The sequence below is a fragment of the Thermobia domestica genome, chromosome 12 (genome assembly GCF_964235325.1).
Source record: "Thermobia domestica chromosome 12, izTheDome1.hap1.1, whole genome shotgun sequence".
NCBI lineage: Eukaryota > Metazoa > Arthropoda > Insecta > Zygentoma > Lepismatidae > Thermobia > Thermobia domestica.
In genome coordinates, this window is record NC_137465.1 from 135314266 (window position 1) to 135340552 (window position 26287).

The 26287-nt window shown below is 33.6% G+C and overlaps 1 protein-coding gene across 1 annotated transcript in view; it reads right to left on the minus strand.

The window, feature by feature from the left end:
• Positions 1-26287, minus strand: part of LOC145666671 (ras-specific guanine nucleotide-releasing factor 1-like) — a 997934-nt gene that overhangs the window by 83529 nt on the left and 888118 nt on the right. Inside the window, exons 15-18 of the mRNA XM_081734144.1 lie at positions 25926-26032; positions 19269-19361; positions 17387-17608; positions 6949-7166 (exon numbers count right to left, since the gene is read on the minus strand). Coding sequence (XP_081590270.1) covers positions 6949-7166; positions 17387-17608; positions 19269-19361; positions 25926-26032 — 640 coding nt within the window. The remainder of the gene's footprint in view (positions 1-6948; positions 7167-17386; positions 17609-19268; positions 19362-25925; positions 26033-26287) is intronic.

Below are 26287 nucleotides of genomic sequence, written 5' to 3' on the forward strand. Positions count from 1 at the left end.
ATAACGAGTAACATTTATTCTAAAATCATTCAACAATTTGTAATTTTGAATTTGAAATATTTGAGTGAGAACATTCTAACAAATAAGAAAATTAACCACCTACCAATGCTGCCATTAAAAATGCCATTTAAATTCATAACATCAAAAAAACAGAAAAGCAGTCTGGTGAACTATACAAAATATAAAGGATATACAATAAAGGTAGGGTACACAAATTAGTGCAAACAATAAACGTAAAATTGTGAGAAAGAATGTTTTGTCAAAGAATATTTTCCTAATGCAACCAAAACATTTCAACAAATTTTTAATTACGACGTTGTGAATTAAGATTTATATTTCAATTCCCCTCATTCTACATCCACATGATCTTCATTTTCAAAGAGTTCCCACCGAACACAAATATGGACTTCCAAACACATATAACATTTAATTGACATCTAATATGCTTGTACGGTTGTAAGAAAAATAGATCACATATCACGAATATGCAACATAGTAATTTAATGCACACAAACTACCTTCAAAAAATTACCTCTCTTTGTGTATAATATATATTCGCATACAGAGGGCAACACAAATAGACTAGCTGAAATGCCTGTTCATCGCAGAAGAATAGGTCTATGGAAGATATCTGAAAATATGTTTGACCCCCTTTGTTTTCCTTAGAAAGCTTACTTCAATAGAAAATTAAAACATAAATTCCCAGCTCATACAAAGCGCAAACTATGTTGTAAACTTCATTTTAACATTTCAATGTTTCCACGTAATATTTAGACAACGTTGATGTATTTTTTTTTTTATATATTGAGAAACACGTTATTATTATTGGTCTCTCTTCTGCTCTCCCTCGTTAGAAAATCAAGTTTGAACAACGCTAAGTATATCCACTTACGTTCAATAAGGAGTTCGTATACCAAGTTTCAACTCCGTAATATGATGGGGTTGTAAGGAACTCTACTTTTGGTATAAATATAGGATTATTCTTCTCTTTCTTTAATGAAGGCGACATGATAAAAACCCAACACAAGCCAAGTGCTAACTATGTTCAAATTAATTTCAAATATTTAGCATTTTTTTCGTGATAAGGTAACAGACAACATCGATTTCAATTCCATAAATCTAGATAAGAAACACCTAATATTTCAGTATTTTCCTCAATGGGAGTCATTAGTAGGGAAATAAATGGCCACTACATGATCAATATTAATATAATGAAATTTTCGAGTAACCCCCCACGGTCTCCTCTTTAAGGATTCTGAGAGACAAGCAAAAATGTTCCACTCGAATAAGTCCCTGACATTTTCCTATATCAGTTTTTGTTTCATTCTATTATCTCCAGTCGTTTTGGTTTATAGGCACTGGTAAAATTTACAGATTCATCCTGTATGTACAACGATAATCGTTAATCGTAAAGAAGGCACAATGATTCAATGACAGATCACATACCTCTGGTGCAAGGGGTTTCTGATTCGATCTCCAACCACAGGAGTCAACATCGTGTCCGTGGATTTTCTCAGGATTTTCACGTTTCCTTCCACATTCTTGATGCACGAATTATTAATAATCATTCATTTACATTAATCATCCGTCTTCCTTAGCCTAAAGAGTACAATCATGAGACATCAAACTAGAAATTTCCTTTAAATTTACTAATTTCAGCTTTCACTGAAATAATTTGTAGGTCACTAAACCTACTAGTATATCTTCTCGAAGGTACATGCTTATATTTTCATTCATTTTTCATATTATGCTGTGCAAACCTACTAGTTTATCTTCTAGAAAGAACATACTACCATTTTCATTTATTATCTTATTTTGGACTTTAGATTTTCATATTTTCTTATTTTTTTCTTCGGTGCTTTGCCTCTCTCTAAGCACTATTTTCTTGATATTAATAGTTGACAGTATCTCGATGCGTATGAAGTTTTCAACTGTTCTTCAACAATATTTTAATCGAACAGCAAAACCAAACGTAAGAAAATAGTAAAAAGTATAAGGCTTAAACCCTCATCTGCTGCGTGGCAACTTGGTACGCTAACCACTTGATGTAAAGTAGTAAACATAATTTATATTAGTGATTTTTCCCCTTACTTTCTCTTCCTTGCCTGATTCTTTTATGATTATTTTCTTTAATTCATTATGATGTTCTTTGGTGTCTATAATTCAATTATTTCGATACGATAAACCTGTTTTTTTTATTGGTGCGTAAGTTATTTATTGATATAAAAATTAGGTGTATAATTCATCACTCAAATTTACATCATAATTTACAATAAAAATAAAATACAATGTTGTATTGTTGTATTGTTGTAAATTAGTGAGGGTTGAATAACGTCTCTCTGCAAGAACCCTTCTAGAAATAAGGGAATATTGGCTTTTTGACGCGTCTAGGTGCAGTGTTGGTGTTAGTGATGATCGACAAGTGAGAGATGTGAAATCCGTATTAAATTCGGTCCAGTGGTTGAGTAGTTAAGTAAAAACATATTCTCAAGCATTATTTCAGTTGACTACAACAATGAAACTGACAGTATCATTCGTTATTACTTGAATCAAATCAGCTCGTTTTAATCTATTTTAAATTAAATTGATATAATATGCACAATTATGTCCAATAATGACAGAAAGAAAAGTTACCAATAAAACAGAAGTGGGAGAGGAGGTTCAATATGCAACGAAGATTCAAGATGCGGATGCCTCTTTTCAGAAGGAAGATCCAGGTCCGAATTTGGACACATCTAGCAAGCCAGATGAAGCGCAATGTTCATATTGCCATAAGTGTTTTCTAAGCCAACGAGGTCTAGCCATACATACTAGTAGATGCCACCGCGAATCACTCAAGAAAAATCTATCTTCTTCCAATGCGAAAAGTGCCATTACCTATATTTCAAATATATTAACACATGAAGCGATTGATGAAAATTCAACGGATTCAACAGCTAAAATAGGCGAACTGTTAATTTTTTTAAAGTCGCACATTCCTACACTCCGACGAGTTCCCCGAGGCGCCAGCCAGCTATGGCTCACTCCTTAAGTGAAGTTCTACAAAAGGTCACGAATACTAATAGTATTGATGCTTGACTAGATCTTTTAATCTTCCCTTATGTGGTTCTCTGTATTCCTCCATGTGCCGAAAAAGTTACCAACCTCACCACATGGGTGAAGCAAAGACTGCGAAACTGGTCGGAAAATCATTGAGAAGCTTTGTCAGCCGAATTCATTAAATTATACAAAGTTCGTGATTTGTCAAAATCCACATCAATCCACAGCAAGAACATTGAAAATAAACTATCGCATGGTGATGTTAGAGGAGCAGTAAGACTATTAACCTCCGAAGACTTGATAGCAACTCCTGATAGTTCATTGTTAGAAGCACTCAGAGCAAAACATCCAGCTCACTCACATTTATTAGCCATCCCTGAACCTCCAGAGGCATCAGCATCAGCAGCTAAAGTATCATCAACTGAATTATTGAAAGCAATTAAATCTTTTCCTTCTGGATCCGCTGGTGGAATGGATAGCCTCAGAGCTTCAATTCTAAAAGATTTAGTTCTATCACACGATTATGAATCTAGAGATCAGCTTATCAATGTTATCAGAGAACTGTTACACCTCATTATATCGGGAAATGTACCTACAACATTGAGACCGATATTCTTCGGTGCGTCGTTACTTGCCCTTAAGAAAAAAAAGCGGAGGCATTCGGCCAATAGCCGTGGGCAATATTTGAAGACGATTGTCGGCCAAAATAATCTGCTACAAGATGAGCGAATCACTAATCAACATACTATATCCACACCAACTAGGAGTCTGTGTCCCATTTCGGGCGAAAGCAGCAGTACATGCAGCCCGCACATATTATTCTACTTCGGACACCCAAGTGAAAGCATTTTTAAAAATGATTTCAGAAATGCATTCAATGAATTAAATCGAGATTCCATGTTGCTATCTATTAAAAAGAATTTTCCAGTATATTTTTCGTACATCTCTCAATGCTACTCTCAACCAAGCAACCTATATATAGGAGATAACACTATTCTATCACAGCGTGGTGTTCAACAAGGTGATCCGTTAGGTCCAGCACTGTTTGCTATGACTCTCCAACCAATTGTTAATAATTTAAACGCAGAGCTGAATGTCTGGTATTTGGATGATGGAACAATAGCTGGAAATACAGACGTAATACTACAAACATTAGACAACATTCGTACACATGCATCATCAATTGGCTTATCGCTAAATTGCTCCAAATGCGAGGTAGGATTCCTCGGTGCTACAGAAGAACAAATTAAGAACCTCTATGATATCTTTAATAAATCAGCACCTGGTATTCAGCTCCTTACACCAAGTAATGCAGAGCTTTTAGATTCAGCTATCTCAACAGAGGCACGGAGCAAAATGTTACTAGACAAAACCTCAAAACTAGAATTTTTTTGTCACGACTTTCCAAGCTTTCAGCCCATTCTGCTTTTTACCTGTTAAGGGCTTCATTTGGAATGCCGAGATTATTTTATTTCCTCCGATGCTCTCCATCTTGGAAGGAAGATGCTCTATTGGAAAAGTATGACGATACCCTTAAAACTGGTCTGGAATCCATCCTCAATTGTTCTCTTAATAACAACTCTTGGATACAAGCTTCTTTACCAATCAAAAATGGAGGCCTTGGAATCCGTGGCGCCACAAATATGGCTATTCCGTCTTTTTTAGCGTCTTTCTACGGTGCAAGTCAAATAGTTAGTTCTCTTCTTCAATGGGATAACGACGAAATCACCAATCCAGATGTGATGGACTGCATAGCTAAATGGACAAATTTATTTGGGTTAGACCCTCCGGCTCTCGAAAATCGTAACAATCAGTCGGCTTGGGACGAGCCCATTGTTAATTGCCAGGCAGCTTCTTTATTGCAGACTACAAATAACATTGAAGATAAAGCCAGACTTTTAGCGGTCATGTCCTCAGAAAACGGAGCATGGCTTCAAGCTCTACCATCACCATCTCTGGGCCTACACCTATCCAATGGGAGCTTCCGAGTATCAGTTGCACTACGGTTGGGAGCAGATATATGTGAACCACATCACTGCCCCATTTGTAACACCTTTGTAGATAAAAAAGGATTACACAGTTTGTCATGCAAAAGCAGCGCAGGCAGACACCCACGTCATTCAAGTGTAAATCATATATTATTAAGAGCATTAATATCAGCAGGAGTCCCAGCAGTGAGGGAACCGACTGAATGTAGCCGATCTGACGGAAAAAGACCCGATGGTATGACATTAGTACCTTGGAAGAAAGGAAAGGCATTGATTTGGGACTTCACATGTTCAGACACCTATGCCCCCTCCAACCTACAATATGCCTCAGTACAAGGTGGACTCGCAGCTGCTCGAAGAGCAAAAGAAAAAAGGAATAAATATAGCAATCTAGTCGATAACTATTGCTTTGTAGCAATAGCAATTGAGTCTAGCGGTTCTTGGGAAGAAGGAGGCCTCAAATTTATAAAAGAAATCGGCCACCGTCTATCAATTAAATTAGGAGATAATCGAGCAAAAAGTTTCCTGATTCAACGCATAAGCATAGCCATTCAACGTGGGAACGTGTCGGCTATAATGGGAACGATACCCACTAGTAAAGAGTTAGAAGAAGTCTTTCTTCTGTAATTGCGGAAAAGGGAGGTTAGGAGTAAAAACAGACATCATTGGAGCATCAATTTATGTAGCAACCGAGCAAGGAGTATGGAGAGACAGCTCACAGTCCATAAGTTTATATGAAAAATTACGGCATGAATGCTGTACCATACGTCAAGACATAACATGACAGGTTGGATCCTTTGAAAGCAGAAGATTTAGTACTACCTGCCGAACATTATGGGAACAAAGTACCGAAGAATAGATATTTACTGTTTCATTTTAAATTTTCATTATAACAGTTTTTTTATATGTATTGTATTTTTATTGTAAATTATGATGTAAATTTGAGTGATGAATAAACCTGTTATATTACTTTAGAAACTATTTTATTTGGAATATTTTTTACAAAGTAAATTTGTTCTTGCCTTTTGAATCAGAGTATATGTTTTCTACAGGCCAACCAGATTATTCTCATTTGTTGCAGTTGAAACTATGGACACAATTTAGTGAACGTTTATGTTCTTACATAATGATTTCCTTTGCGCGAAGTGTTGAAGAACGAGATGAACATTTTATGTTATTTTCGGCTCAAGAATATGCATTAGAGACAAAAGGAGAAGAAATTATGATTTGGTTAAATATATATATATATGATGTAATGTATTATATTTTATAGTTGTGACATATTGGAAACTTTCTTACATTCATACTTTTTGCAATAGAATGCAGATTCTTTGTTTTAAAAAAATTAAAAATTGGTAGACAAGATTTGAATCTAGGCTAAAATGAAGTTCTCCACCCAACTCTGTTATACTAACCACTACCAGAGAAGACTTCACTCTAGAAGTTGTCCATCTGTGTATATTGTTACCTTGATGATCTACAGCCCGTAGAAATATGAATTCTGTATCACCCCGTAAGACTGATTTTGATTTCTTTCTTTTTTGTCATATTTTATAACCTTTTTGTATATGGTAATTACATATTTACTTGACGGAAACGTCCAGATAGCCAATATTTCTTTTCCAAATGGTCATGTTACTCTGTAGCAGAATGGACGGGGAATATATTTCCCTGTCAGCACAGATTTAAGGGATGTAAGAATCTAAGTTTTTTTTTAAACTTATTTTTTTCCGTCTAGGTTTCTATGATCAGAAGTGTCCGAGGAAGACCTTACTTTAAACTTGCACATTCAGCTTGAGATAGCTGAATGCGCAATGGTACATTTCGCTTGTAGACACGGATACGTTATCAAGGAGAAAAGTAGTTTCAGTCATAAATTGTACAACACCTTTTTGTTTGTGTATAAGGTGCTTTATCTTACCTGCATCGGCCTAATAACAGTTACTTGAGGCTTTTGTTTAGCTGCCTCACTATCTTGGTCCTCTTTTTGGGGTTTCTCTTCTTGCTTTGGCGGCTGCTGCTGCTGTTGCTGTGGCTGTTGATCAGTCTCTTGCTTATTTTCATCTGAATTGGACCCAACCAATGTTACAGTACTCGTGCTTAGATTACTCGGTGAAGATGGGGCACTTATTGTTGTATCTAAAAAGAGTAAAACGAGACAATAAGGACCAGTTACACACATCAAAATTGAAAAAGCACAAGAAGGCAGTGCTGCAAAAATAAAAAGGAAGGGAAAAAAAATACGTATTAAGTACGTACTCGCTCAGTTCTCAAATAAGTATGTCATACTCTGTTATTCGAACGAGGGAATCAAAAATTAGTTTGGACATGTACTTCGGACAAAGTTGGAATAATCTTACTGACACCTTCATAGTCGTTAGCAACTACTAAAGAAGAAGAAAGATCTAAGATGTGTATTCTGTGGATCAGCTAGATGTTTTTATTTATGAGTGTAAACATTTAATTTCCATACATTTTATCTGTACTAAATACTTTTCCTACGTCTTAACTATACTGATAGCTGTCGACGAAAATTTGACGTTCAATATAATTGTTAAAACAATCTTACAATCCATAATAATTTGGAGGAATAAAAGGAGAACTTTTGAGTTTATGGAAACATGGTGTAATTCAAACTCTTCAACATTGAAGGTTCTTGATCAACCTAGCGAAAGTACAGTACGTAAATTGGCCAATGTTAATTAAAAAAAAAAGTTAAGTGAATACGTTTATACTCCATCATATATGAGTATCTCAAAAGAAAATCGCCAAATTAAGCGGGTAATCAAGGTACAGAGGTTGCCAAGATTTTACTATGCACAACAAAAATTACGCACATTAACAAATGACAGAATAAATACACCATCAAATTTACATACACAAGCGTTTATGCAGGCATGTATTAGTCAATACAGTTTTGTTACGTACTTTTATTGGCCGACCAAAAGTTTCGCTGATAAGATGTACAAATTAATGTACCAATTAAAAGCTGAAAAACAACCTAGCCGATTATTTATTTAAAGAGAGTAATTGATGCACTTTTATTACAAATGATCTTACTATTTACGTTCTCATAGAAAGTAATTCGATTCTCTTCTAAATGATTTAGCCTTATTGAAGAACATTACAACAGGAATACAACAGTGAAGTTCTTAGAGAAGCAATTTTGAGATAAGTCCTCAATACACCATAGTTCAAATTGTCTTCTGAACTGAAAAGAACTCCACGGAACATTTAACACAGTAACACAGACAGTAACACAGATAAAAGACATTCAACTGCCTTGATCAAAAAATCTGAACTCTTTTCTGAAACAGTAGCATATATGATGGCCAGTGGCGAATTTAGGGGTGGCAATCGGGTTCAAGCGCCCCAAAATATATTTGTCATATGCAAAACTTCATTAATATTTGTCGGCACCCAAAAGGAAAAATATCAGTGCTTATTCACATGTTGTGCATAGCCCCCCCGAAACAAAATCCTAAATACGTCACTGATGATGGCCATACAGGACCAAGTGATACCAATCCGAAACTACTATAAATTCATATTGAACCGGACGAAATATGCAGAAAGTGCGGGAACACACCAGAAACAATTGAACACATCACAGGCTCATGCCGTATAATGGCTCCCACAGACTATTTAGAATGACTTTTTGGCACACAACATGGAACTAATCACCGATACCAGGCCATACTACAAATACCAACCAAGTCCAGGATTTGAAAATGATAAATACAAACTCTACTGGGATCGAGAAATCAGAACAGATGTAACGGTATCTGCAAACAGAGCCGACGTCACTATTATCGATAAAATGGACTAAGAAGTAACCCTCATAGATATAGTAATACCACTGACTCATAACATTCATACATACAATATTCAGTACGAAAATAAGTAAATATAAAGATCTGGCTGACGAAATCAAACAGTTATGGAAATGTTAGAAAGTTACAGTAAGACCAATCATTATCTCAACCACAGCAATTATTCCTAAAAGTATTGTGACACAACTTGAACAAATAAACGCAAAACATCTCCTAACAAATCTACAAAAATCAGTAATACTAGACACCTGTCGCATTGTCAGAAAGTTCTTTGGAGAACTCTCAAACAATTTGCACTTGCCAGAGATGGCCATTAGATTATTAAGCTGAAACCGGTTTTAACAGAGATAATGCATTATCTTATTATTATTATTATTATTATTATTATTAGTAGTAGTAGTAGTAGTAGTAGTAGTAGTAGTATTAATATTAGTATTATCGCTTCTCGGTCTTTGGCCCATGGTCGCCCTATTATTGTAGGATTTCCTCATTTCCTTCGTTTCTGGCAATTACCATCTTGAGCGACTGTCCCTTCCTCCTAGAGAGCCAATGAGATTTTTTCTCTTTTAACTTTGGCCGATTGGGGCTGGGAACACCGTGAGCAGTTAGTCAGCCATTCACAGTGGTTATGTCGTTTAGTCGTGCTACAGTGTTTGTGCTGCAGTAGGGCTCTCGGTGGCTAAAAAGGTAACCCTACATCTTTCCTTTCTTTTCCAACTCCAGCTAACAATTGAAGGGTCGTGAGGTCTTCATTTCCTTTTAGATCCTCTAGCAGGTCGAGAAGCGTCTTTTTTGATTTCATTAATTTGTCTCCACTATGCCAGGGAGTGTGAATTTTTTCTTTGCTTTTTTAGTATTTATGTTTTTGTTTGATGGCATCTTCTTTGAATAATTGTCCATTATGTGATTTAGCTGTGTATGGTAGGCAGAAGACAGTAAGATGTATTTTATGTTCGAACAAAAGTCATTTATCTTGTTTTGAACAATATAATGATGGAAACAATGTTCATACAAATGATTACAAGTGTAATATTTGTGTTTTGAAATTGGAAACTGGCCAAGATCGTTCTCCTGAGGTGGCCGGAGGTTCAACTCTTTGTAAATCAACTGATGATTTAGCAAATGTGCAAACGAAAGAAAATTATTTGTGTTCTAGATGTAAAGGATCATTTACTGATCTTGAATCCATATCTAAGTTGTTTGAACAGAATAAGACTAGAATTACAACATGAATTTGGCATAATAAAGGAGGAACTTGATCTTTTGAAAAAAGAGAACTTTGAACTAAAGAAGTTAATAGTAAAGAAACAAGTTGGAAGTGAAACAATTTTATCTAAAACGAATGATGAATTTGCATTAGATGTATGTGATAAAAATCAATTTCCTGCATTAGCAATAAGTAATGAAGGTAACAAGGATAAAGGTCTCCCTCAGTCCTCTCAAACTTGGACTCAGGTAATTGTAAGAAATAAAAAACGTATATAAAGTGAATCAACTAAAACTGTACAAGATAAATCAAATTTAAGAAAGGAACAGAGGAAACTAAAAATAGGTAGTGGATCAAATAATTCCAATTTGGTTACTAATTTAAGAAAAAAAGCATTATTTGTAACTAGGTTCAATCCCTCAGTTGAGGTAAAAGAAGTTGAGAGTATTGGAAAAGATAAACTTAATGTAACTGAAGTGATTTGTACCAAATTGAAAACAAAGTATGATTCTTACTCTTCCTTCCATGTTGAGATAAACGAACAAGACTTTTCTATTATAAGTGATCCTGAGGTGTGGCCTGGAGGTCTTTTAATTGGTCCTTTCGCTGGAAAATTACGGAATCAGGATGAACTTCCTGGGGACACTGATTCTCATGCTAAGCATGGAGAGTCTTAAAATTTTGTACCAGAATGTTCGTGGGTTGCGTACTAAAAGTAACGAGTTCTCCTCAATTTCTAGTTGTGACTATGATATTGTGGCCACAACCGAAACTTGGTTATCTGAAATTCATGATGATCGAAATTATTTCTCAGATACTTATACTTGTTTCAGAGCAGACAGAGGTGTAAGTCAACTAAAGATCTTCTAATCTCTTGTGTATATTTTCGTCCAACATTTCCTCTTGAAGTATTTGAGAACCATCTAAATTGTATCTCTAGTAAACTTAACCTGTTAAAAATGATGTATTAATTTTTGAAGATTTTAATATATCTAAAATAGATTGGTTAAATAAAGAGCCTTTACCAGGAATACACTATTACTCTAAAGTCAGGTTTCAGTTATTGTCAACTTTTTTGGATAATACGAATCTAAGTGTTGAACCAGCAGTATCGGATTTATACTTAGTTTTAACTAACGAATATATAGTGTCGGAAAGGCATGATGAGTATATGGTGGTTCCTGATGTACACCATTATTCAATTGTAACTAAAGTATTTTTATCCAGTGTTTGTAAAATATATGAGTCCACTGAAAGATTTTTATATGCTAAAGGTGACTATTTATCCTTGTATCTTCAAATTGCTAATGCTGATTGGTGTAATATATTGTTAGGTAATATATCTCAATTTAGTAGCTTGCAAACTAGAGGAAGTTATTAAATCTGCGATGGAGTGTAATATTCCTAAATTTAGGCCTAAAAAATCTAAATTTCCCTTATGGTGTTCAAAAAATTTATTTCTTTATGGAAAGAAAAAGTCATGCTCATAAAAAGTACAAAACTTCTCAATGTGAAAATGATTATGTAGTCTTTTCTAATTGTAGAAGAGCTTTCAAAATTCAATTAAATGTGGACAGGCAAATTCATTTTAGTAAAATAGAAAATGATTTTACAATTGCCCCTAAAAATTTTGGAAATATATAAGTGGTTCAAAAAATAAGGTAATATCTGGTATTATTGACAATGATGTTTTGTTGACTGATGACAGTATGTTGGCTGAAAAGTTTGCCAACTATTTTTCATCGGTCTTTCAAACTTTCTCGGTTAGTGCTACTAAAAATCAATGTTCATTTGAAGAATTTGGTCAATTTAAACCCCCAGAAATTACTACTCAACATGGATTGAAGCTATCAGAACTTTAAAGATTAAATTGTCAAGTGGGATAGACAGAATTCCAGCTTTCATTATTAAGGGAATAGGTCAAACAATTGCACCAATATTGTCTTCTTTGTTTAATTGGAGTTTATTTACTTGTAATTATCCTGTTGTATGGAAATTGGTTTCTATAACACCCATACCTAAAACTAATGGAAAGTCTATTAATGATTTTCGACCAATCTCTGTAATGAAGGTAATTCCAAAAATCTTTTGAGAAAATAATCTATAAATATGTTTATAATAAAGTAAAGATTGAAATTAATATAAACCAACATGGATTTATGGTTGGTAACTGTAATAACTAATTTAGCAAGTCTTATGCATTATACGCTTCCAGTTATTTGGGCTGGTGGTGAAGTTGACGCTGTTTACTTGGACTTTGCTAAGGCATTTGATAAATTACCACATCACTTATTGATAAACAAATTGAAAAGATATAATTTGCCTGTGTTATTGATTGGTTGACTTCATATTTAAATGAAAGAAAATTTGTGGTAAAATATAAAGGGAAACTGTCTGCTATTCATAGTAATACCTCCGGAGTACCCCAAGGCTCTAATCTTGGTCCTCTATTGTTTTTGCTGTATATTAATGACATTTGTGTTGATTTAACTTGTAAATATCTGTTATATTCTGATGATATTAAAATTTTCAGTCAAAGTAAGTCCAAACAAAATCAAGATACTTTGCAAAAAATATAGATATCATAGTGAAATGGCCCGCAGAGAATTCCCTACCCCTGAACTTTAATAAAACGCAAGGAATAACATTTTCGAGAAAAGCTAACCTTTCCATCTACAAATACAGGATAGGAAATCAACATATCCAATTCGTTAAGCATGTTAGAGATTTAGGAGTAATATTAGATGAAAAATTGCTTTTTCAGAAAAATATTCAGCTTGTAATCTCCAAAATTAGGAGGAATTTAACAATGCTCAAATGGTTATGTTGAAACTTTACTAATCTTAACACCTGCAAAATTCTCTATGCGTGCAATGTTAGATCTCATCTTGAATATTGTACGGTAATGTGGAATAATGAAGCAAAATATTTTAGTTCTTCGATTGAATCAGTTCAAAATTCATTCCTAGCTTGGTTAAAATGAAAGTTAAAGAAATAGGAGAAGCGAGCTTGTCAGACGTAAGGGTGGATCTTAATCTTACACTTCTGTCTGACAGGCGTTGGCTCTTTGACTTGAAATTTTTTCATGTAAAAATTTTTTCATTATGCATGGGGATTTTGTTCTGGAGAACTTTTTCTCTTTAAAAATTCCTCACAGAAACATTAGGAAATTTATTTCGTTTATTAGTAAATATCAATTAGGTCTCCAATATAAAAAAAGTATAGAAACAGCTAATAACTTTTATCCGGTTCTTGATTTGTTTCATAAGAGTTTCAAGAAGGTGCGTGAATTATTTTTTAATTTTTTAAACAAAGTATGAAATATCTAAGTATTTTTAGGCTTGCAACTGATTGTCTTAATTTTGTTTTGTATTTTCACTAAATACTGTATGGATTTGTTTTATATATATTGTATTTTTTTAATCAAATTGTAAAATCCTTTGCAATTCTGAACAGATGCACATGTTTGTTTCTTATTTTTATTATATTTCTGGAGGTCATTTTGTAAAGTTTGTAAGGCGCCATTTGAAAGATCCTTTTATATTTTGTTAGTTTTTTTTATTATTCTCTCGTCTATTATTTTCATATCATCTTTTCTTCTATGCTTAATTCCTTTTTTACTAAGTATACTGCACTTTTATTAAAAACTCGGTCATGGATTTTTTTTATTTGTGTCATATGTAATATTTTTACGCTTAGTTTATCTTCGTCATTATTACTAGCCTTATGAATCAGTGCATTACTTGATGTGTTTAATTTAGAAATATTTATTTTCAATTTGTAATAGCAGCTACATGGTGTCTTTTTGAACTTTCTTTTCTTTCAATATTTTGCAAACTGTTACAACTACATGGTAAATAATAATCTATATTTGAATTTTATACTGTATACTTATCCTATATGGTATACCTTTTTTATATGCATGTTAATTATGCTTTTTTTACTATTGTTATTTTTGTATTTCCCAGTTTTTAACAGATACTGCATGTTTTTATGTTATTTTTCTGAACTAATATTTTATACATTTTATCTATTTTTGTATAATCAATTGTATGTTGTTAATTCTACTTGCATGCGCCCTATACTTGTAAAAACATTTTTTCTTTGGGGCACTTGTGGCTGTATTGCTGTTTGCTTCCAATAAACATATTTCAATCATTATTATTATTATTATTATTATTATTAATAATAATAATAATAATAATAATAATAATAATAATAATAATAATAATAATAATAATAATAACAATATGATGTACAAAACAAAAAATCCTTGAAAGATTATTGAAAAGTATTTTTTGAACATTATTACAATAATTCAACTTTTTTCAAGGTGCCCAAAACACACACTATATTCAACGGTTCCCGAGTATTCAAATTGTTATCTCGCTTGCCTTTTATTTTATTTAACCTGCCATTCATTTCATCAGTCATATGAAATATTCTTTTAGAATGGAGTTTGTTGGACTTGAAAACCAATGCATGAAATCGGCATGTTTATGAATTCTTTCTCAATAGCTCTAAAGCCAGACATTTTCATCTCTATCCCTTTTCTTTACTTACTGCAACATACAGTTATTGGACGTTTTGAAATAAGTTATTTTTTATTGTTTGTGAAAATGTTTTAACTCGAAACGTATACGTAATACAAGAGAGTTTTTGCATTTCCAACTGACATTACAGATAAATTTCATATATAGCGTACGAAAAAAGTCCCGGAACGGGCCAATATTTCGCGAAAAATATACATTAGCAAAACCAACAAAAATATGTTAAAAGTTTTGAAAAAGCTTTCCAATGCACTTTATTCAAGTTACATACAATACAAATCTCGATATTTGTCTTGTAAACTAGCTTTATGAAGTGGTTCTTAGTAATAGAGTTATTCGGATTAGAGTTCATAGGGTTATCTACAACAAAAACAAAACATTTTTGTTGCAATTTGCATTTTCTTGCAAGTTAATAAATTGTGGAAAAAATACATTATTTTTTATCGAAGTTAAACCGTGTGAATTCATTATTTGGGTACAAAAATATATACATAAAAATGTTACTCTGAACGGGAATCGAACTCAGGACCTCTGCCTCTTCAGTCCAGTATGCTAACCGTATGACCACAGAGTACGGGACTCACAATTCCCATTTTCTTAACATTTTGGTACAACCTTTATTTGTGTGTTCACTGTTTTCAATTCGGGGTCAAATCGCATTTCCTTTTTTCTGGAGAATCCAAATGTGCAATAGGAAAGCTGGGTTCCGATTTAAAATTTTAAAGTTATCTTCGAAGGGGGTGGGAATAGGGGGTTGCATTTGGTATCATTGGATAGCTTTTTGAAAACTATTTAACACGTATTTTTTTGTTTTGTTGATCTGTATATTTCGCGAGATATTGGACTGTTCCGGAGCTTTTTCCGCACTCTGTATATATTCATACTATTGCACCGAATCGCCAGTGAAGAAACCAATATAATTCGGAAAACAATGAAGGAAAAACATGGACAAATCAAAAACGAAATATGACGTATAATTGAAACTTACCTGTAATTACAGATGAAAACTATTGACCGTCAATAGACTATATTTAATATAAAGAGATCAAAAAATACGACCAATCGTAAAAGACATAGCAGAACAAACACAAGTGTCTAAATATTCATTGATAAAAAAATAAAATGCACACATAATTGTACTTGATCGAAACAAATAGAAATAAATTAGCATCATAATATTGAATATATCGTTAAAAAGAATTGAAAAATATTATTAAAAAAAATACAAGTTATTATATTATCTCAGGAAAGAGTATACATATATGCAGGAAAAGTGACCAAACTGAAGTTATTTATTGTATTAATGTTTTGTTAACATGAATATAAGTATTTATGTGCGTGTAGTCTACAAATAATCAGGGATATTGGAATAAAATCTCAACATATATAATAAGTAAAATGGCAGTCATGTATATGTCCTAAAGTAATCATATGTAATTAATATAAACAGGATTTGGAGGAAAAATATAATTAAAAATTTGTCTAATTTAAAGTCGTAAGTGTTGATACCTACAAATAACGTGTCAAAATAGAGACTTCATTACTTTTTGGTAAGTACTAAATATTATTTATATTAAGTGAAAATAAAGAAGAATCGCTGATTTATTCGTTTTAACAAACCAATAATGATACCGGAAATGTTTCGTATAGAATCCAATAAGCTTAGTGCCAATAAAAGAAAAAAATGTAAATAATATTTGAGTTATTAATGTATTCAAGTTTTAGAAGACTAAATGCATTTTTAAAGGAATTACGTAGAATCTCTTTTTATATATGGATATGGATGTGTATGGATATATTTGGAAAATTTGAAATGATACGGTAAAGCGGAGACTCGGGTTCGATGTACGGTCCAGCCGTAGATTTCTTTACTATTTGAATATCATTGTTTTCGCACCTATAGAGGATATGATGCGAGGATTGTTCCCTCCATTAATTTAATGATATGCTTATGTTTTAACATTGAATATTTCTTTGATGTTAATTCAAAGAATATGAGATTCAGAAGTAATAATAGCCATTAGAAGAAACGCAATATTTTCAAAATATTTTTATTGCTGATCAACGTAATTATGCATTCAAGTTATCTGTAGTGCGGAATGGAGGTATTTTATTTTGGAAGAAGAAAACAGAAACTTCTCAATTAGATCTACTTTAAAGTCAGTATGTTTATCATTAGATCTACAGATGAGATGCAAAATACTTCCAATACATGTAGGATAAAAATTTTTCAAACAGATCTCAACGTGTCGTAATCTGTTACTACAAATTTCCACCATTTCACGTAATGTTAAGTTCTGTAAATTCGACAACAATACATAATAACTTTAGCTTGGGAAAATACTTCTGTATATGATTTCCCTTAAGCGTGAGATGAATCGTTTGAGAAAATATTCAACATACATCAATAGTTAATTAAGCATCAGAGACAGCGCTGAAAATAAGAGAGATATATCGAAACTAATTCTATAATTTATATTGAAATGATTAGAGAGAGTTTAAGGAGGAATTTTCTACGAGAAAAGTTTTGTTTACAGTTACTAGAAATGAAAAAAGACTTCTATTCTACATAGGACTTTTTTTACATTTAAGAAGACAATTATACTACAGGTGAAAATGAGCAGGTAATTTATGAAGTCCAGAGATACATGAGATGCAGAGATAGTACAAAGACGGAGAGATCGAAGCTATTTAGGAGAAAAGGAAGCAAGTAGAGAATTGTTCAAATCTACACTATGTGATACATAGTGGGTAAGTGTGATTTCTTACCAGTCAATGTTTCAGCGCTTGACGACACAGCAATAGTTTTAGGAATTGTTAGATGTTGGCCGTCGTCATCTGGTTGTTCCTCTTGTTGCTTCTCTGGTTCGATCTTGAGAGTAACGCTTTTCCTGTGAGTTGCCGAGGGAGAAGTATGGCTAGCAGTCTGAGTAGTAATTGATGGTCCCTCTCTAATTTGCTGTAAACCAAGTTCGCGTTGCTCCTCTTCAACTATATAGGAAGTACAAAGATTTATCTATAGTACTTTTGTATTTTTGTAAGGTCCTTTGCTAATAGGATTGATCTCCTACTTGAAAATATTCAGTGAGTTTCGATTTGTGTTAGAATTTCATCTACACATAACATGCATAAATTATATATGTCACACACATGCCAAAACTTTATATTACTTAACACTGTTTGGTTTCCAACAATGAACACTGTGTATCTGCAGAATACTAATAAGCAAATGTTGAATGTAATATATATTGTAATTTGTAAGCTTCCAAAATATTGAAATCGGTATAAATAGAGAAAATGGCGAATTAACACAAATTATTTAGTTTTTTTAAAATCTAATTAAATACAATGTGTTATTATACCAAACGAAGTAACATAAAAACGAAGCAGAATAATCTAAAACTAGTTTTGCACCACTATTTACAATTGAAGTCTCTACTGCAAAACTTCTTTACTTGTTTTTTTTTCTTGTTTTCTGTGATAAACAAAAAACTTAGTGAATATGTCAGTTTAGTGTGTGTATTCTTATAATAAAGGGTTATTCAAAAAGCGCGTCGGTTTTGAATCGTCTGTCAAATTTTTGTTGCTCGGTTGCCGACATTGTTTTGTGTTGTTGCTCTACCCACAAACATTTCGATTGACGCTTTAGTCTGAATTTCTCGCATTTCTTCAGTTTGTGTCTAGCCATGAAGCAGTTTACTATATCGCAACCTGTGTTACTTGTGAAAATCTTTTATCAGAATGGAGAAAGTTATGCAGCAACTGTCAGTGGATTTCGCACGGTTCTAAGGCGAAATGAGGCAATGAATGAATCAACAATTCCCAGACTTATGAAAAAGTTCATTGAAACGGATTCAACAATGAACATTAAAAGTCCTAGACGTCATCGCAGTGGTCGTTCTGAGCAAAACATTGCGGTGATTCGTGATAGTGCGTCTGTCAGTCAGGAAGTCGTACCGAATTTCACGAACAGAGTTATTGCATGCCAGCGCAGTAGAGGAGGTCATATGTCCGACGTCATTCACCATACTGAAATCGAAATGTGTGATGAACATGTTTATGAATATTATTAGTGTGTTGTGAAAAAATAAAGTTTATAATTTGGTGTAACAAAACGGGCGCGCTTTTTGAATAATCCTTTACATTTACTTTTAATTTTTGAATTGAATTTCTTTTCATTATATTTGTCTTGAAAATAAATCAACAATTATTCTAGCTTCTGTTTTCTAATCGATTTGAAAATGTGAGTGCTACTTCCTTAAGGATTCAAATATAATAAAAACATGTTTTCTTTTCAAATTTTCTTATTAAAGAAGAATTTTAATAGTTATTTATCGTTTTGTATTTACCTGTTGATTATCACATTTTTTCATATTAATGTAGTAATTTGTAAAAGCTTATATTAAATTGTTTCATGATCAATGCCTTGCCTTAATTATAACAAAAATGAAACACACAAGACAATAACATACACATCAAAAACGAATTTATTTTGTTACCTGCATCACAAGCTCAATGTTAAAGTGAATTTTAATTTTATAGATCTGTTGGTAAACTTTTTGTTAAAAATTAGTATATACTTCTCGCATAACAACTAGCTTTCTTTTAGGCCTACTGCACTAACACAGAGGAAAGATACAAAAGAACTTACACTTTCTGAAACTCCACCTCCAGTGCTGACCTCTTGAAAATGATTGTGAATCATAGCTATGGCTTCTGTCTCTTTCACACTCAGACCCGTAACCTGAAATATTTTTACAGTTTCGTGTAACTTAGTTGAATATTAGCGCATTAGATCCTAGCGCGGCTTTTCGTAGCCAGTGGACAATGAGATAGACATTAAATAGTGAACAAACTAGGTAGGGAGTATTATCTGTCACAATAAAAACTGCATGTTTATCGCCGGATAGTATCTTTTGCCCCTTAATATGAGAACGAAATGGTACATCTACCTTTCTACTACCTCGCGACTAAATTAAATGTTTTAAAGGTTTTAAAGGCTCATTCACTAACAAAATTAATAAATGTATTATCCTTCTCTTGGCAGTTCACGCAAGACACAATAGAAATATGAAACTTAATAAAAAGAACATAAAACTACGTTCCTTCATAACTTGAAACTTATGGCTATTAGCCACATATTTACAGAGTGCACAAGCTCTGCTACATGTTGTTCCGTGGCTCATTGGATCATACATGATCGGTGTTCGACTCTTATCGTGTCCTGCTTTCGTTTTATCATTGATCTGCTACAAGAATGGAAAAAGATATATATATATATACGATTACAGTTTTAGGTAAAATTTGACATTCTGCAGTCCTTTTATTTCAAGTGAAGAGGATGAAGTAGGATTTTACAAGCACAAAGACCGTTCTAGATTTCTTTATTAATAAAAACTTGGAATAGGTTTACAGCTCAAAACTAAATTAAGTTCTCTCAATTATAGTCCATAAACAACTATGTAAAGACATGGCTTTCAGTTATTTTGTGTGTTCAGCACATTGGCTTCCATTATCTTTATTTTTAGAACGAAATATAACTAAACTTTTCTTTTAGTTTAGAAATAAAATACTCATCTTTCGTTCTAAACAAAATAGAAAGCATAGCCCAAAATGTCACGATGCCATTACATTTCGTTACATAAATAAATAGAAAAAATTAATACATTTATACTTGAAAATGTCGAAGATAATATGACAAATCTATGATGATATATGATAATATAGCCTTTGAGCACCAAGGCTATATGAGACATGAAAATACAGCTTATCTCTGAATCTCGAACCAAATACAGCTAAATGTAATTTTACGGTTCACTAAGTTGTTACGTAATATTGTTATTACATGATTATAGGACTGCATGGTCGTAAAATATATGGTTATATTTTATAGATGTTGTGAATATTCGATTAGATTATGGATGTTGTGAATATTCGAATTCGTTCCGATTATGGTTTTCTTTCATTTTACTTTATATATATATATATACGACACTATACTTTGTTGCACTCCCAAAAGGATTCTCGAAAACATGAATAAGAATAATTTTCATGCGTGACACATTGCTGGTGACCAATTAGGGAAGTGGAAAATTAATGCAATTGTAATTGATACTAAGTTATTAATTGAACTTTGTTTAAGGGATTGTTAATATTGAGGGAATCGAAGGCACAACTTGTGTCAGTGAGTGTTAGTAGTGTAATTTACCCTTGTTAACAACATTTTAATGGTAAATAACAAGGGTACATTACCCTTGTTATTTATGAACTTAAGATGTACTGTGTTTGGATCGAAAGCGGATTGGAGAGAGCCCAGTACATTATGAGTGAGTATGAATTACAGAGTTTACCTACGAGTGAATTTTTTTTTTTTTTTTTAATTTTCAATAATGGAAAAGACGAAGTCACACAATTCACTTGTTCATTCTATATTTCTCTTTGTTTCTTTTTTATTTATCTTTAAATACAAGGAGATTATGATATATTTACAAGTTGAAGGATAAATTGCTGTGAGACAATTATTAGTAATGCGTGGAATTATAGATACAACATAATATAGAAGCTTAAACTGGTTTAAAAACCTAGTTACGCACTTCTCTTTGAAAAGCTCTGCATTCTTACACACAGTTAGAATTAAATCAAACAAATGTTGATTTTCTTTGACCAATTGATATCTTCATTTAAAGCTCATGTATTTGAATTTCCTAACGTACGGTTACCGGAATATCGCATTTTAAAGTGAGGAGATTGGCCAAGATTTTATGAACAAGACTATACGTACCATTAATACTACCATCTGTATTCGGTATGTTGTCTTACCTTTCTCGTTTTTGACTTGAAGGCAAGAAGGAGTTACGACAACAGAAAGAAATTATTCATAAAATAACTTATTGCTCATGAAATACTATTTCTTTTTTTAAAAAAGTTAGCTAATTATAACAAAACATTAAACTGAACACAGCCATACAATTATTTTAGGCGATAGGTCACGAAAAAGTAACATGTACAAGTAAAATAAAGAATGATAAGTTCTCTGCAACTAAAAATGAAAAAATAAAATAAAATAAAATAAAAAATAACTCAGTCGGTGAAACGCTTAAGATACTGTTTTACGAAAACTAATGAAGGATTGGAACATGTGGTAATTTTGCAAGGTGGATATTTATTTGCGATTTGCCTCATCGTTGACAGTAGCACAACCGATCCGATGGTGAGGCAGATGGTCATTCAAGAAACATCGGACCACCCTATGAAACTCTGGTGGTACACTATATTTTGGAAAGAATAATCATTGGACTGGTGCTTTAATTGATCTTCTAATTGCAGAAGCATAACTAGATACATAATAGTTACAGTGTTTTCATGGGCCGTAGATTTTCTTTCGGAGAAGACACTAATTTATCTTCCTACTTAAACGGCACGTAGCTTGTCTGAGGATACTAGGCGCTCTACAAAATCTTGATTTGTCGTGTCTATTGCATTTTCCTAAAGAAGTGATAACATTTATTCTTATTATTTGGTTTTAACGTTTGCGTTATCTACAACTTGTATAGTTTCATTGCTAACCTTTTTCAAAGAATTTCCCATATGGTTTGGTTGGTTGGGGCAGTTACAGTTCACGACGTGCTTGGTATATGGATTTATGTGGGTTTTGTATGCAGTTCTCTAATTCTAATTCTACTACGTCCTCATCCAATACATGTGATTGTCCGGTATTTGTACTTTCATTCGGCCAGTCTTCTCAAATTGACGAAACAAACGAAAATGTTGTTGCTACTTGGGGAACTTAGGAAAACTTTTGCAGAAATGCCCTTGTAACGTTGTAATCGAATTTGTCCTTAATAACAGTGCTCTTGACCGAGACATAGACCTATAGTTTAAGATGGGATCAAAACTACCATAATGCATTCAAGTTTCAGAGTTCTTCCAACGGGAATCATGTACCAAAGGCGTGCCTAGCCACTAAACTAGTGGAAAGGGACAAACAATAACTGTATATAAACTACGAACATTTTTAAGATTGTTTCCAAGTGTATTTCTTTACAACAAATAATTTCATTGTTGTAGTTGTGCAAAATAATTCCACTATATCATAATTACCCAACATATAAACATTACTCTCTCTATACAGGGTGGTCGTGCATCAATGACGGAAAATTCGGGAGATGAATCTACAGGTAAAAACAAGCAAAAAATATCATATGAACATTGGGTGAATGCGGCTTCGTTTGGACGCTAGAGGCGTCTGAAATGTCACCTTCTGAGGCGGCAATTTGCAATATCGCAAGGATGAAGAGAAATACGAATGTCGGGTCAAAACATATCAAAGGAAACCCCATCCGAAGAATCCAATTATGCATAAGTGATGGCGAAACAGTGGCGGCGCTAGAGGGAACCACAAAGAAAGTGAATGAAACACGGAGAAAAGTGAACAATTTACACTCACTGAAAAATTGTAGGAGGGGATGTTACTTGGAACATGCAGCAACAAGTGTTAATCAACAAAGGCAACAATGGCTACGCTTAGGGACACTATGGGAGGCGGAATATAGGAATACAGTATCTTTGTAATGGAAAGAAATAGCAATGTCGGGTCAAAAGATATCAAAGGAAACCCCATCCAAAGAATTCAGTTGTGCATAAGTGATGGCGAAACAGTGGCGGCGCCAGGGGGCAGAAACGAAGTGAATGCAACGCGGAGAAAAGTGAACAATTTACACTGACAAACTGTAGGAGGGAATGTAGGAGGGGATGTTACATGGAACATCAGCAAGAAATGTTAATGAACAAAGGCAACAATGGCTACACTGTAGGGCCATATGAGAGGCGGAATGTAGGAATGCAGTGTCTGTATAACGGAGAGAAATAGGAATGTCGGATAAGAAGATTTCAAAGGAACCCTTCCGAAGAATCCAATTATGCATAAGTGACGGCCAAGCAGTGGCAGCCCAAGGGACACAAAGAAAGTGAATAAAACGCGGAGAAAAGTTCTAGTACAGATGTTGTTCTTGGATGAGGCATTCATACGGGATGGCATCACAAATGTCCGCAATGATCATCGATGGACACCCATCAACCCGCATGCAATTGTAGAGACGAAGCATCATCAGCGTTTCCAATTCCATGCGTTGGCTGGTATTATTGATGACGACGTTGTGAAACAACACTTCTTACCACAGCGATTGAACGCAAGCAATATCGTAATTGCAGTTTCTGACCTAGGGCCTACCTATTCTACTTAAAGACGTGCCTCTGAGAACACGACAGTGTATGTGGTTTATGCATGATGGCGTCCCTTCCCATTCATGTCCCACTATTCGTGCATATCTGAACGAAAAATTTCCACGCAGGTAGATAGATCGTGGAAGCAAAGTAGTGTGGCCCCCACGTTCACCCGATCTGAATACCCTAGACTTCTTCCTGTGGGATTACATGAAGATTCTCGTGTGTACACGGCCCGTGCATGGCATTGAATATCTTCGCTAGCGTCTATGAGCTGCATTTGCCACACTACGGCAAACTCCAGCGTTATTGCCAAAAGTCAGAGAATCCTTACGCCATTGTGTAACTGTCTGTCTAGAAGAACAAGGAGGACATATTGAATACCTTCTTTAAGACAGCATTATGTTGACCACGGTAAGTACAATACCTCTTGTGTTTACAGTACACTGAGCCACATCTTCCGTACGCGTTTTGTACGATTTGTACGTATCATCACTAAGAGTGTTTAACAGTTTCTTTGTAGCTCCCATGAGCCGGTACTATTCCGTAGTACGTGCACATAATTGGGTTCTTCGCATAGGATTTCCTTTGATATCTTTTGATCCAACATTCCTATTTCTCTCCGTTACAAAGATACTTTATTCCTACATTCCGCCTCCCATAATGTCCCTACAGCGTAGCCATTGTTGCCTTTGTTCATTAACATTTGTTGCTGCATGTTCCAAGTAACATCCCCTCCTACAATTTTTCAGTATAAATTGTTCACTTTTCTCCGTGTTTCATTCACTTTCTTTGTGCCCCCTTCTAGCGCCGCCACTGTTTCGCCATCACTTATGCATAAATGGATTCTTCGGATGGGGTTTCCTTTGATATCTTTTGACCCGACATACGTATTTCTCTCCGTTCTTGCGATATTGCAAATTGCCGCCTCAGAAGGTGACATTTTAGACGCCTCTAGCGTCCAAACGAAGCCGCATTCACCCAATGTTCAAATGACATTTTTTGCTTGTTTTTATCTGTAGATTCATCTCCCGAATTTTCCGTCATTGATGCACGACCACCCTGTATATTATGCTAATTCTTATTTTGCGACTGAGTTTTTTTGAGTCTCATCCTTTAAAATGGTTCCATATCAGACCAAACAGTAACCTATGAGAAAAAAAAAAAAATACTTCAATTGAATAATACTAAATGATGCCCTAAGTGATCTCAAGTTTCTAATACATTTACAGTATACAATATGCAGTAAAGACGCCTTGTAATTTTGAAAAGACGATGGTAAGTTAATAAAGAGATATTATGAAGGTAATAACTATTAATAAGGAAAGTTGGAAAAATAACATCAGATGTGTATTTGTGGTGAAAAGCTATCTGAAACGATAAATCATGCGGTCTTCTATCAAAGACTTTGAACCTGAATCCAAGATGACAGCCTTCAAGATGGCCTCCATGATGGTACTATACAGTAGTAGATGCGATCCCACCTCCATTATCCCTATCCAAGATATAGTGTCACTCACTCTTGCCATTTCAAACATACAAGGAATGTTATACTGTCTATTATTATATTGTTCAATTACTTTTCTACATATAGTGTAGTTTAAAGTAGCATTCTTCGTGTTAAAGTCATATTACGTCGATTAACGATTGTGCAAGAATATTTTCATTATAGTGAGAAGATTTTTTTAAAAGTAAAGTTTTAATGTTATTTTCAGATATATGATACCAAATTAAGAGCTAAACTCGTTACTTTTTTTTTTTTTTTTAAAAAAAGTAGTAATTTGTAGTATTTGTCTAATATGGTACTATATCAGCCTTACCTGCAAACTTGTCACGCAGCCATTTCATTTTCTTTAAAAAAAATAATAAGTTTGTCAGCTTCGCTTAATATACGAAAATGAAACAGAAAAGCAAGAATACATTCATTCTGCTTTTTAAAGTATGCAAGAAGAACTACTACTAAAAGTGCGTATCGATTAGCACATATTAGACAGCAATCACAATAAAAGAAAAAGAAAAATAACCTGGCCTAATGTGCATAGATGTTTGTATCTAAATTTAATAAAAATTAATAAATATAACAAACCTGACACAGAACTAGCTGCACTAATTCTTCTAGGGGAAAAACTACTTCTTCTTCTACCATCATCATATAGGTGATGTTCATCTCTACCGGTTATGACGTCAAGAGACCTGAAAGATGATTAAATATAACTAATTGTTTCCTTTCACATAAAAATACAAGTTAAAAATACAAGAAATGAGTATAAAAATACATTCTGGGAGACAAAGTGAATTAAAGTATTACATGATACAAAAAGATCAAGGTAACTTTAAAAGAGGGAAAGGGTTACCGTTACATAGACGAGGAAAAATATAAATAGAATTGCAAATCTTCCGTATGAGAAGCTTAGCAGCAAAATTAAAAACTTTTTCAACTCATATAAC